The 14,030-nt window shown below is 34.0% G+C and overlaps 1 protein-coding gene across 1 annotated transcript; it reads left to right on the forward strand.

Moving 5' to 3' along the window:
- The first annotated feature begins 10,975 nt into the window (after positions 1-10,975).
- On the forward strand, positions 10,976-12,050 carry LOC137805521 (putative ubiquitin-conjugating enzyme E2 38). Its single transcript, XM_068605462.1, has one exon. The coding sequence runs from the start codon at positions 10,992-10,994 to the stop codon at positions 12,048-12,050; it is 1,059 nt and encodes a 352-aa protein (XP_068461563.1). The 5' UTR covers positions 10,976-10,991.
- Positions 12,051-14,030: the final 1,980 nt, after the last annotated feature.

Consider the following 14,030-nt stretch of genomic DNA (forward strand, 5'->3'; position numbering starts at 1 on the left):
AATTATGCAAAGTTTTATATGTCTCAATCGGTTATGGATCATGTGTTTTCATAAGCTTAATTGATTATGCATTGTGGAATATGTAAAACATACCTCAGGTGTCTTGGAAGATGAACATGAAACTGGAACCAACTCACTCAGCACACTCTCCAACAGCTATCACTAGCACTGACTCACTCACCACACTCTCCAACAGTTATCACTTGCACTCAACACCCTCACACAATGCAAATGAATATGTTCAAATGAAAAACTTAGATAAATAACTCTCATGATATGTGTTATATTAATGAAGTCATCTACCGACCTATACCTACAACATTCAAGACATTCAAGGTCAAGATTCCCTGTGTCAAGGTCAGGAATCTTTGTGAGTGCATGCAGAGTAGAAGGCATGGTTGTATCATCAACTCATCTATTAAAAAGTGAAAGAAAATGAGAGACACATATGTAATAACACTTATGCACATGTGGCTTTATCTTCATTCCTTCGTAAATCTCTCCAATGTTGGGATGAACCACTTTGCATGCATCTGTTCACTTCCACGCCCCCCATCCTCACATTCACAGATTCAAACAGGGGGTGCACCCTCACTTTCGTTTGCATCAACAGTGCACCCCCAGTACAAGAAAAGTAACAATTAGCTTCCAAAATCTTGCGTGGGCCAGTGGCGGACGCTACTCTCGTCGGCCAAAATGGGTAAAAGCCCACGCAAGAATCACATTGGACGCAAAATGAAGAATTAGCTTCCAAATTCTTGCGTGGGCCACTTCCAAACGCTACTCTCGTCGGCCAAAATGGCTAAAAGCCCACGCAAGAATGACCTTGGACGCAAAAGGGACGCACAAATGGATTTAATTTATTTTTTTAAGAAAAAATCAGTTTGCGTCGGCCGCGGCCCACGCATATGCGTCGGCTTTGCATCGGCCACAAAGCCCACGCATATGCGTCCGCAATGGCCCACACATTTTTAGGATTTTAAAATTTAAATTTATTTAATGTATAATAAATATTTTAATATTTAATTCTTTATTATATTTATTTTAAAATTATTTCTTTAATATTATAATAAATTATTTAATTTATCAATTTTGAATATAAATTAGTTAAATTAAATTTATTAAATTAAATAAGTGTTTGATTTAAAATTAATTGAGTAAAAGAAAATATATATTTAAATTATTTAAATGTTATATAAAATATTTTATTATTTCAAAAAATTATTTATTTTAAATTTATTTTATTTATATATTGTTATAACTATTTTATTTTTGATATTATGATATAAATTAGTTAAATTAAATTTATTAAATTGATGAAGTGTTTAATTTTAAAATTATTTAAAAGAAGTTATCTTAAAAAGTTTATAAAGATTTGAAAACATATAGAAAAATAATAATTAATTAAAAAATAGTAAAAAAAATAAAAATAAAATGCGTATTTAAATTTTGTAAATATTATATAAAATATACATAAATTTAAGAATATAAATTCAATATGAAGTACTTAATTAATGCAAATGGTAATGGATGTATTTAAAAATAGAGAATAAATTTGATCTAAAAATGTTTTATTTAGTTTAAGAAAAAAAAAGTTAGATAAAACTTTAGATCAGTAACTTAAATAAATTTAAATGTTATATGTGTGCAATGGATGAATGAATTAGGATTTTTGTTTTGATATCCATTATAGTTTTGAAGATGTTATTTCTCATAAATGAATCATAAGATCATTTTAATGAATTAGCGAAAATGTATATGATACAAACATATTAAGATTAAGTGCGTGAGTAAGTAACTTATTCTTAATTGTTAGATTGATACAATATCCAAAGTGTTCCAAAGTTGACTACATGCTCTATAAATGTCATTGTTATAGTTACTGAGTATGATTTCGAAAAGAAATTAATGTTTTCCAACTGAAGCACATAATAATGTAGTAAGTAACGAGATGATACATATGCAATATTCCTTATAAGTGTGTTAATAGAGTTTCCCAATATACTAAATAATAGGTCTTTGACATAGTAAATTTAGTAGACTTAGTTTTTAATAAATGTAACATAAATAAGTAAGTTTCGACTGGGTGTGATATAGAATGAACTTAAAATCATGGAATATAGTTCATGATTACATTTTGGATTATAAGTTATGTGCCGGTATGGGCAAGACCGATACTTGGTCTCCTTGACCGAGACCCACCTGGCTGTCCGAGACCTGGTGTACCTGACCAAGACCAAGGGGAACTTGGTCGAGACCTGAGAGACTTGACTGAGGCGACCGAGACCTGAGAGACTTGGTCGAGACCATGGAAGGTTGGCCGAGACGAGTGAAATCATCACAGTCGGCCGACCCATACTACCGTTAACGCTGAAACTAAGGTCAGTGAAGCTAATCCGTCATTAAGGATAAGGTAATACAACCCTAAGCGAGATCCACTCCACTAATCAGACCCAATAAGGTCAGCCCATTAAAATAATATACATAGCACACATTCCAAGAAGAAAGGTACGTCATTTATTACTGTTCACCTACCAGAATACTGATCACCCGCTTCACTGACTTGAGCGTCAGAGTGCCTTCGCAGGTACCCCCCATCGATGTTCGCCATAGATCGAGAGCCGAGGAAAGAAGCACGAAAATGAGAAGGACCCCAGTCAAGCACCCAACAATCTGCCCGACCGAGGGAAGAAAACGAAGACTTCAATAGTTGTCTAGGTCTCATCTCCCTAACAGGAAGAAGTTAATAACCGTAGTCCATTGTCAAGGTAAGAGTTGAACTAAGAAGTGCATTGTAAAGGCTGAAAGAGAGTATCATAAGCAATTTGAGAAATATGAGTCATTTCGTGATAGTTATAGAATTAACTTAGAATCATGGAATATAGTTGATTATTAGATTTTGGATTATAAGTTAGAAGGAATGATGAGGGTATCATGAGCAATTTTAATAATAGGATTCATTGATATTTGTGGTAGTAGATGTTAAAGTCATTTTTTATTGTATAAATTAAATTAAATGTTTTTTATAAATTTAATATAAATTAAATAATATTTTTTTACAATTTAAATTAATTTTATGTTGTAGAAATTAAATTAAATTAAATTATTTTATATAAATTAAAGTAAATATTTATTGTATAAATTAAATTAAATATTTTTGTGTAAATTTAATTAATTTTTGTATTGTATTGTATAAATTAAATTAAATTGTTTTTTATAAATTAATAAAAGTTTTTGTTATATAATGAAATTAATTTTTTTTATATTAAATTTAATTTTTTTTTATATAAAAAATGTTTTAATTTATTTATTAAATTTTGAATTCGATTTTAAATTAAAATAAAATTAAATATTTTAAAGTATGCGTCGGATGTGTCCGACGCATACCGGGAGTATATAGAAATTTTTTAGTGTTTCCGATTTTTCAAAACCCCCAAATCTCTGAAAACCTAATTTTCCAATTTCAGTTCCCTCCGCGCGCGAGCTTCCTCTGCGTTCAGCTTCGTCTTCGAGCTTCCCCTCCGCGTCCAGCTTCCTCCGCGCGAACTTCCATCGCGTCGAGCTTCCTCTGCGTCAAGTTCTCCCTCCGCGTCGAGCTTCCCCTCCGCGTCGAGCTTCCTCCATGCAAGCTTCCTCCGCGTCGAGCTTCCTCCGCGCGTGCAGCTCTCATTCCGTGTCCTGCTCTACCTCCGGTCCAGCTCTGCCTCCTCCTCAGGTTCACATTTTACCAATTTTTTTATTTGGATATTGAGTTGTGGTTGCTGGTTTGGATTATTGTTGGTTTGGATTATTGTTTGTTTCTGGTCTGATTATTGCTGGTTTGGATTATTGTTGGTTGCTGGTTTGGATTATTGTGATGTCGCGCGTTTATATGAGCCTCGTGGGTCACTCGCAGTTTCTTAAAGATGTTAAATTTTGTCTTTCCGATTTTGAATTTGGATTCATCAACTTTTGTTGTATTGAAGAATTGTTGTAAATAATTCTTTTCTTAAGCCACTGGATAAAATTATTAAACGAATCCCGTCAATGAAACTTAAATATTCTACCAAATAGTTTTTGTCTTCATTTCTCTTTTTCCTTATAATAATTGATAGTGTAGTGTTTAATGGAATAGACAAATACCATCTCGTTTTTGTCTTCACAATTGGATATTTGTGTACAGATACATGATTGCTTGTTTAGGGTCTTTTCTTTTCTGTTTCTTTACAACAAAACTTGATCATTCATACACTTTTGCATACGTCTTTTTGAAGTCATTTCTTATCAAAATTAGTGAATGTTTCATCTAAGTTGACAACTTTATTTATAATTTAAATCAAACTGTTTTGTAAAATTGAGTTTCGAAAACTATTTTTCTTCAATCTATTTCCTGGGTTGTTAACCCAAATCATTTTACTTATACATGAATTATTAGAATAGTAGAAATTTGATTTTCAGTCGTGTGATTGGGTCCTTCTCAATATTAAATTGGTCTTCCAGTAGAGAAAACTATAGTAAGGCTAACTTCCATGGTCTAAATAATTTAAATTTTTATTTATTTAGAATTCTTAATAATTATGAAGTTTTTAATTTTTGTAGTGTTAAAAAAAAATATTGATGATTGAAACAATAAAGTTCATTTAGTGACGTGGGTTTAAAATGAAATAAGGTTGTAGAGAGTAAAAAAATTGGACAACATATTAGACCAGAAAATTAGAAAAAGTGATGTAGGGTGTGTAAATTAAATAAGGGATGTAGAGAGTAAAAAATCTGTAATGTACAATTTTAGTTGTAATATTTTTTTAAGTATTCATATCTTTTGTTTAACTATTTCTATTACTTTTGTACTTTGGATGTGTTTGTGGATTTTGATTTCATACTTTGGATGTGTTTGTGGATTTGAGTGTTTATGGATGTATTGTGAATGATAGTAATTTGTTTGAATGTGATTTGGTTGGTATTTAATTTTTACAGGTAATCTGGTTAGAAAGCAAAATAAAATGTTTTTTTTTTCTTCATCACATGCGTCGGCCACAGGCCCACGTAAGTTTTTTTTAAAACATGCGTCCGCTTTTGCGTGGGCCAAGCCCACGCAAAATCTGATATTTTTTAAATATATATTTTTATTATTTCCGTCGGCCAGACCGACGAATAAGCGAAATAAAAATTATGCGTCGGATCTGCCCACGCAAAAGCCGCCGCATATGCGTCCATTTTGCGTCTACCCAGCTTCTGCATGTTGCGTCGGTTTTGCGTGAGCTTGGCCCACGCAAGATGCGTCGAACTTTCTGGCCCACGCTAGTTTTCATTTGCTTCCAGGTTTTTTTCGTGCGATGTGGAACGGACGATAATCAGACGCATAAGTGTCCGTTTTTCAGCTTTTGCATTCGTTTTTGGCCCACGCAAAATGGTTGTTTTCTTGTAGCACCCCTTATCCAAACACAACATTAAAGAAACACCTCTTACGTGGTCAGTGTCACCTAATTATGAGAACACACAACCTTTCAACCTTGTGCCCAATACCGTGAGAAGCTAAAGAAGGCATGAACTTATATTCAAGTTTACTTGAATTCTTGGGTTTTTCTTAAGTTTTTTACTGTATTTATTTTAAGTTTTACCTTTTGTAGAAAATATTGTATAACGCTTTGTATCTTTGGTTCAAAATAGAGTTGTTAAGTGAAATGCACGATTATACTATAACAAAGAAATTAAGAACCTTTAGAAACCTTCAAGCCCTTAGCAAAATAATGAAAAAGGATGTGAGGGTGCAATATGTGGGGGATATGAACCTATTTGTAAGAGTGAAGTCCATGACATAGAGGGGTCAATATTGTTCTTTTACAACATGGTTTTTATAAAGTTATGGTTACATCCTGATATGACCCAAATTTACAAGAAGCTGACCACGAGCCCAAAGAAATATTCAAGGTTAGGTCAAACATCTCAATTGAAGACATAGGGCCCCACCGTCCATCAAAAGATCCTCAGGAGAAGAACCACCGGGCATGGGTGAGAGTATCAATTATTTTTCCTTCTAGTCTTTTTAAGACAAGTTTAATTTCAAATCAATTAGGCTCATTTTGGCCCAAGAAGAAGAATAAGTTAGCTTAGGCTTTTAGAAGAAGAATATGACCCATGTGCTTACCTTTAACCTAGATTCTAGAACACTTCCCCATGTGCTCGCATTTAACCTAGTTTCTAGAAGCTTGCAGTCATTTATGCCCCTACCCTTCCTCTCTTCCTCTCTAAGGAACTCATATCTATAAATAATGTATCTCCCCTCTTGTAAATCACATTCAATTTTGAGTAAAGAAACTCTGTCAAAGTAATTTCCTAATTGTTTTCCAAATTATTTTTCAATCTTATCTTGAGCAGAGATTGCTTCAAGTGAAGAATCCTCCCTCACTCATCTTGGAGCTCCCTCCCCAAGTGGTGTGATTCAATCCCACTTCTTCACCTCCATAAGCTTCCTTTCCTATTTACTTTTTTCCTTTGTCTTCTTTTCCATTTTGCCATTATTCTTCTTTGCCTTGTCTATTTCTTTTATTGTTTTTCGCCCTTTATCTTCTCCTTATATTGCTATTATTTTTGTGTTCATCATCTTAATTGTGTTTTTCTCTTTGCTCTTTTGAAGATAACCTTCACACTTAACCACTTGGTTAATTCGTGTCCAGTGACAATCTTCACTAAGTTTCACCTATCCTTGCTAATCAAATTCATAATTCAAGCGAAAATCCTAAAAACATGTGCAATTCTAAAATCAACTCACATCACATTTGTTCTTGAACTCATTTGAAAAAGAAGTTTAGATCATAATGAATGTCATTCCATATAGTTTCATTCAAATAATTGTACCTTTGTTCTAGCCTTCCACATCCTTTGCACTCATTTAAGCTTAACCGAATATCTAACATGTTCTTTTACTTTTTTAGTTTAAAATTTTCACAAGAAAACCACAAGTTTCTCTCAATAGGGTTATGAATTGAGGAATCTTAACATCTTTCCAATCCATAAACATTTTCAAGGTTCATTTTTTAATATTCGAGTCCCTGAATTAACCAACTGATAATTTATGTTTAACAGTCAAATTATAAAACAATGAAGACTCCAACTCATGCGTTCAAATACAACCTCTCACAAAAACCAGTTTTCCAAGAAACCAGAAGATTAAAACCACTGCTACAAACACTATAAGAAAAAAAGGTTTTAGCGAAGGTTATTTAACGGATGTTAATATAACCTTATAAATGAATTTAATTAACGAAGGTTTTTTTAACCTTCGTTTAGTTCCAAAGGTTTATTCCAAAACCTCGACAAAATAACTAAGGTTTTTTAACCTTCATTAAGTTCCAAAGGTTTATTCTAAAACCTCACCAAAATAACAGAGGTTTTTTTAACCTTTGTTAAATTCCAAAGATTTATTCTAAAATCTCGGCAAAATAATGAAATTTTTTTAACTTTTGTTAAATTTTAAAGGTTATTCTAAAACTTCTACAAAATATCGAAATTTTTTTAACCTTCATTAAATTACAAAGGTTTCTTGTCAAACCTCAGCAAAATACTATAGATTTTTCCAAATCTCCATAAATAAATAAATAAAATTAATTAATTTTAATTAATAAATAATTAAAAAAATTATAATTTTGTGTCGTTTAAAATGCAATTAAGTGATGTGCATAATAATTTGGGTTAATTTTTGCAAAAATATAAATGTTACTATATATGAGCAACATTAAGCTAAATATATAGTAATTTTTTTTAAATGTTACAATTAATAAAAGACAAATTTTCTTCTAGTTAAATAAATAAACCTTTGGAACTTAACACGAAGATTAAAACAACCTTAATTAATTAAATTCATTCCTATGATTATATTAACATATGTTAAAACCTTTTTTTCTTGCAATGATATAATATTTATTTTCATGAGATTTAAATATTCAACTACAAAATTTAAATTCACTTACATTGAGATGAGATACGTTTTTTTTATCAGCAAAAAACGAATGAATAAATACTAGGTATTTCAAGGATAACTCAACCTGTATACAAAATACCTTCATAAGAAATTGATAAGTGTCTAATTTCAGTAATATTTCATATTAAAATATAGACATTTATGAGTATTAATTGCTAATTTACATATAAAATAATCTCTAATTTATGAATTTATACCTTTTTACATTTTTTATGATTTTTATTTGAATAAGAGCATTTTATTCCAAAATTTGGTGTAAATTGCAGGTTTTCATGGAAATTTGGAAATTTGGATTAAAGAGTAATGATTTGAGCTAAAAAGAGAAAGCTGGAAGGTCCCAGAATGGAGAAAGTGTCGAAAAAACCAATTTTGCAACATGAGATTCTCGCTCAAAAGAGAATGTCCAAGACTGTTTTCGGAAATCAACGCCTTTCTCGCCCCAGCGAGAATTCCTCGCTTGAGCAAGAATGCGTAAGACATATTGGACATTTTTTTATGTTTTATCACTTAGTCCATCATCGTGACACGGGAAGTGACCTAACCCTAGAAAATTAGGTTAAATAGGGGGCTAGAGGCTCAATCATAGTGTGGAAGATTGAGAGGAAAACACCATAGAGTGAATTGTAACTCAATTGAGAAAATGGAAGGTGCTAGAAGTATGCGTGGCTAATTCTACCCTTTGGGATTAGGAGTAATCTGCTCGAACTCTATGTATTGAGGTGATATATTTAATATGATATAATATTATGTTCTTGATTGACTATTGGTATTGTTGTTTTACTTCTAAATTTTCGTGACAACTTGAGAATCTTAAATCTGACTTTAAGGTATTTTTAGGGTTCTGACCTAAACAACAATACTTAACATATTTGAGTGCTAGAAATAGACTTGAAATGTTAATTGCCATTAACGTCCGAGTGTGATTCTAAGTTGTTTTTATAAATATGCGAGAAATTGATATTTAGGAAACATTTTTAAGAATTCTATGTGAGACATCGACATAAATGAATTTTCTACGGGCATCAATTTCAATCAAAGAACTTAATATTTACATGCTAATCAAAATACATGAGAGTGAGAGAGATAAAACCTAATCCCTATTTTTCCAACTTGAAACAACTATTTTTTTGTCTATTTTCTTATTAATCATTGTCAAGACAATCACTTCAACACTCTTTTTATTGTTCCATTTGATATTTAACGTTTATTGTACTTGGTAATTCACTGTTCCTTGTGGGATCGATATTCTTCCTTAGGGACAATTATTACTTTTAGGAAACGCGATGCACTTGCCGTAGAAAGTCATCAGAAATTCACCCTTATACCTCGTTACACAACGAAAAACCTTAAAACTAACCTATCATACAAGACATAACTAACAAGCATAGCCCCACAGCTCAAGGTAAACTCCTCCTAAATTTTTTTAACAAAATTCATACAAACCAGTGGTTCAAGACACAAATCAGAAAGGGAGAAACATACCCCATGTGCTTTGGACTTTATCCAATACCAGGCCTTCAGTTGAGCCAGAGTAAAAATTTCATTATGATCTATCCTTCCACCTCTAAAAATCTTCTTGTTCCTATGTTTCCATAATTATCCTACCACTACTATCCATACACAACCCCAAAAGTGATTAACGTTGTCTTTAACTCCATTCACCTTGAAACTAGCGAAGTGCTTTTTAGGCTCCCGATGATCCTTCGTTGCAAGCCCCATCCACTCATAGCACTTAGCCCACACAAGCCAGACAACTCTACACGTACAGAAAAAGTGAGATGTGTTTTCCTCTTCCTCCCCACACACACAGTAGATATTATCCGTCATGCAAACCCCCCTTCTTGCCAAATTCGCCTTAGACGTTATTTTGTCTTCCAAAATCCTCCATATTATGAGATGAAATGATGGTTGTGCCTTTATCCTCCAGAAACTCTGAAATAAATCTCTCTCGTCCACCTGAACATCTTCCTTAAGAATATCGTATGCAGATTTGACCGTGTACGTTGTTGTCGCGTCATCTTTCCAAACCCAAGAATCTTCCTTATCCACCCCTACGTACCCCCTGCTCTCTCAAAAGTTGCATCATCTGTTGTTATTGAATCTTTTCCCATTCGAACAAATTTCTTCTCCACTCAATCTTCCATGACCATTTTGAATTTTCTCACCTCAAGGGACAATTTCTTATTAAGAGAAATGGAGAAGAGCCTCGGAAAATTGTCATTAAGAGTCGTATTGTCCTTAAGAGTCCTATTGTCCACCCATGTGTCCCATAATCTTATCTCCCTCCCATTTCCAACTTCCCATGTGCAATTATCCTCATACTTGTATTCACAAATAAAAGCATCAACTTATATTATTTTGAATAATTACAAATAATAAAACATCAATGTACACCACAACCCTCAATAATATTTAAATTTAATATCGTTGAAATAAGATTTTGTTATGCTTGATAATTGTCAACCCTTTTTAGTATAAGAATTTATGGTTACATATTTTATGTTTATTCTTATCTCACACTTCAATGGCAAAAAAAAAATTAAAATGAAGTATCCGTGAATATCCACGGTTTAAATTCATTTCTTATTATAGTATCAATTACATTCTAACTAAAATTGTATAATTTAATTTTCCATTTGAGGTCTTCATAAAAATAAATATATACCATAAGGTTTGATATAGAAAAAAGATAGTGATACCCTTACTCAATAGTTTATATATATAATAGTTTTTATCCGCAAGATATATAATATTAATTTGAAATGTTGGGTTCAATTAAATAATTGCAGTTGGTTAACTAAACTCAACTGTAAATCTGATATCAACAAAATGAAAATTAAGTTATTATAACTTAATAAAAAGATAATAACAACAATTTAAATAAGTTTAATTTAATAGGTAACCCTATGTATACGAGTTCTGTTGTAACAGCAGAATCGGGTAAGACGGGTTCTAAAATTTAGAGAGGGGAGTGCGTTGTTAAATAGTTTGTTTTCCAAACCAAACCTAAAAGCACACTTCACAAGCTCCTGCAATGGATTTCTTCTATGTTCAGAATCAGCGATCAGAAATGCCAATGGACGCCAACAAGATGAAGGAGTTCAAGCGCTTTGACGTTGTAATGGACGACACAGACCATCGGTTTCGAGACTCAAACAATGGGAAATACTTCAACGATTCAAGGAGTTCACTTTACAAAACCATCATGAGAGAGTGGAAGATTCTGGAGAAGAACTTGCCGGAATCAATCTACGTGAGGGTGTACGAGCGACGCATTGATCTGATGAGGGCTGTGATCGTAGGCGCCCAGGGTACACCGTACCACGATGGTCTCTTCTTCTTCGACATCGTGTTTCCTTTCGATTTCCCCGACCACCCTCCCAAGCTGCATTACCACTCTTTCGGGTACAGACTGAACCCTAATCTGTACAGCAACGGAACGGTGTGCTTGAGCCTGCTGAACACGTGGCACGGGAAAATGCCGGAGATGTGGGACCCATCCAAGTCGACGATGCTGCAAGTGTTGCACTCAATCCAAGCGTTGGTTCTGAACGAGAAACCGTTTTTCAACGAGCCTGGTGTGGGAGGTTTTGCGAATTTCAGCATGAACTTGGAGAAGAAGTCATGCGTGTACAACGAGAAAGCGTATTTTAGCACTTGCAAAACCACCCACCAACTGCTTCGGAGGCCACCTCGGAACTTCGAAGAGTTCGTGAGTTGCCACTTTCGCCAGCGAGCGGCTCGCATAATCGAGGCGAACAGGCAGTACGTGAGTGGGCGCGTGAGGATCGGGTATTACTCGTGCGAGTCGGCTCCGTCTTCTTCTTCGGGGGTGCACGTTTCCCAGGAGTTCAAGCACTTGATGAAGGACTTTTCCCCTGGGTTTGTTTACGCGCTTCGACGGAACTGTTCTCCTTCGAACGGTGTTGGTTTCAGGTGTACGACGGCGTACATAGTTGTGAGATGGAATTACGCCCATGACGATACAATCAAGAAATCTGAAAGCAAAGGCGGCGGATTCTTCAAAACGGTTATGGATAAGATCAAAAAGTCTTTTGGATGGAAGAATAATATTGGGAAATTTAATCAATGAAGAGGATGATTTTTTTTTTTATCAGTTAAGGGCTTCAAAATAAACTATATACGCTTATGGTTCTTTAATAATCTTTTGCTTTTTCTAATTCATTTTCAAATGATTATAAAATTTATATGCTTTGTTGGAAGAAAAAAAGATAGGTTTGTTTTAATCTGACTCCTTAATTTTTTTTTCTGTATTACCTATTAAATTTGAGATAGTTCATTTAAGTTATTTTGTTGTAGAACTAATTAGAAGTGAACAAGTTTTGCGTTTAGTTGAAGATTTATTATATAACTTTTGCATCTGAATTGGTAAGGTATGCACGAATGAGACTATGTTTCGGTTTCGGTCATCACGTCGATCAATATCATAAATCCAATTATGCTTAAGCAAAGTTAGTGAAATTAATCAATAATAAAAAATTAGCTAATACACTTCTAAACATGCTTCAACTCTCTAATGTGTCTTAATAAGAAAGACTCAAAAGACAAAATTCACACCTAGGACTTGGTCCGCCGACATCCTTTTACTGATTCCTTAATCGGAGTACCACTGTCAGATAAATGGAAAGGCTTCAATAGAGATCGATACGACAACACGACCGATCCGGATGAGCACATAGATGCATATACCACGCACATAAGCCTTTATACCTCGGACAATGCGGTCTTATGTCGAGTGTTCCCTACATCGCTGAAGGGAGGAGCCCTGAGTTGGTTCACGAAACTCCCTCCCAACTCTATCAACAATTTCGCAACGTTGGTGTCCATGTTTGAGACACAATTCGCAACCAGCCAAACCTTTATTGCCCTGGTTGGTATCCACCAAGAGAAGGGGGAGCCCCTAAGGAAGTTCATCAACAGGTTCTGATGTGAGTTGATTTTCACTGGACATTAACTTAACAAGTGTTAAGTAGATGTGAATGTTCATTTCCATAAGACCAAAGGAAAAACATAATTATAGGTGATGATGAATGAAAAAAGAAGGTGCGGAAACAAGAACACAAATCAAATCATATGAACCGAATAGAATCACAAAACAAGGTAATTGAACCGATTAGAATTATCAAACAAAGCACATGAACCGATTAGAATAAAAAACACAAGAACAAGGCATATTTATCAATTGAAATGGAATGGAAATGGAATTGGAAGATGAAAGATAGGGAAAGCTTATGTGGTTGAAGCTTGGGAAGAAGATCACGCTACTTGGAATGATGAATATTCACCAAGATAAGTGATGTTGCCACCACTTAATAGCTCCCAAACACTCACAAGATAAGACTAAGCCAGGAGAAACAATTCTCACTATTCTCACACAATTTGTGTGTAGTAACTTTACTCTTCATTCAATATGATTTTACATGAGCCAAGCACCTCTATTTATAGTATGAGAGTGCAGGTTTTCACTAAGGAAAAAGGTGGAAAAATCAAAAGACACACCATTCAAGAAATGACGCCTAAAAGAGAGTCACATGGAAGGTATGACTTGTTGTTATTTATTCTCATAGGTCCTAAACTTCTATCCATACCTTTCTTTTATGTTCTATTAAATCTACTCTAAAGAAATTACAAAAAGAGACATCAATTGATGTTCATCTCCTAATGCTTGTGCTTTGCTCCTAGTAATCCTATGAGGCATGGTGGATGATGAGATCATGGGTTGGGCTTGGGCCTCAGATTGGGCTTGGGCTTGTTGGGCTTTGGCCTCAGGCGCCCTCTCTCATTGGTCCTCATTATGCTCCCCGGGTGAGAGAGAATTCGTCCACGAATTTGGAAGGCCTGCAGAGAAAGGAGTTAGATCGTTGATATTAAAAGAATGACTACCAAGGTATGTATCAGGCATATCTAACTCATAAGCATTATCATTAATCTTTATGATGACTTGAAAAGGACCATCACCGCGTGGCATAAGTTTGGACTTCCTTTGAGTAGGGAATCTATCCTTCCTCAAGTGTAGCCAAACCCAATCCCCGGATTCAAAGATTAATGTCTT

The sequence above is a fragment of the Phaseolus vulgaris genome, chromosome 3, assembly GCF_000499845.2.
Source record: "Phaseolus vulgaris cultivar G19833 chromosome 3, P. vulgaris v2.0, whole genome shotgun sequence".
In the NCBI taxonomy this organism is placed as follows: domain Eukaryota; kingdom Viridiplantae; phylum Streptophyta; class Magnoliopsida; order Fabales; family Fabaceae; genus Phaseolus; species Phaseolus vulgaris.

Excerpts from the sequence above, each read along its gene's own strand:
- LOC137805521 (XM_068605462.1), top strand. The coding sequence starts at position 10,992 with ATGGATTTCTTCTATGTTCAGAATCAGCGATCAGAAATGCCAATGGAC.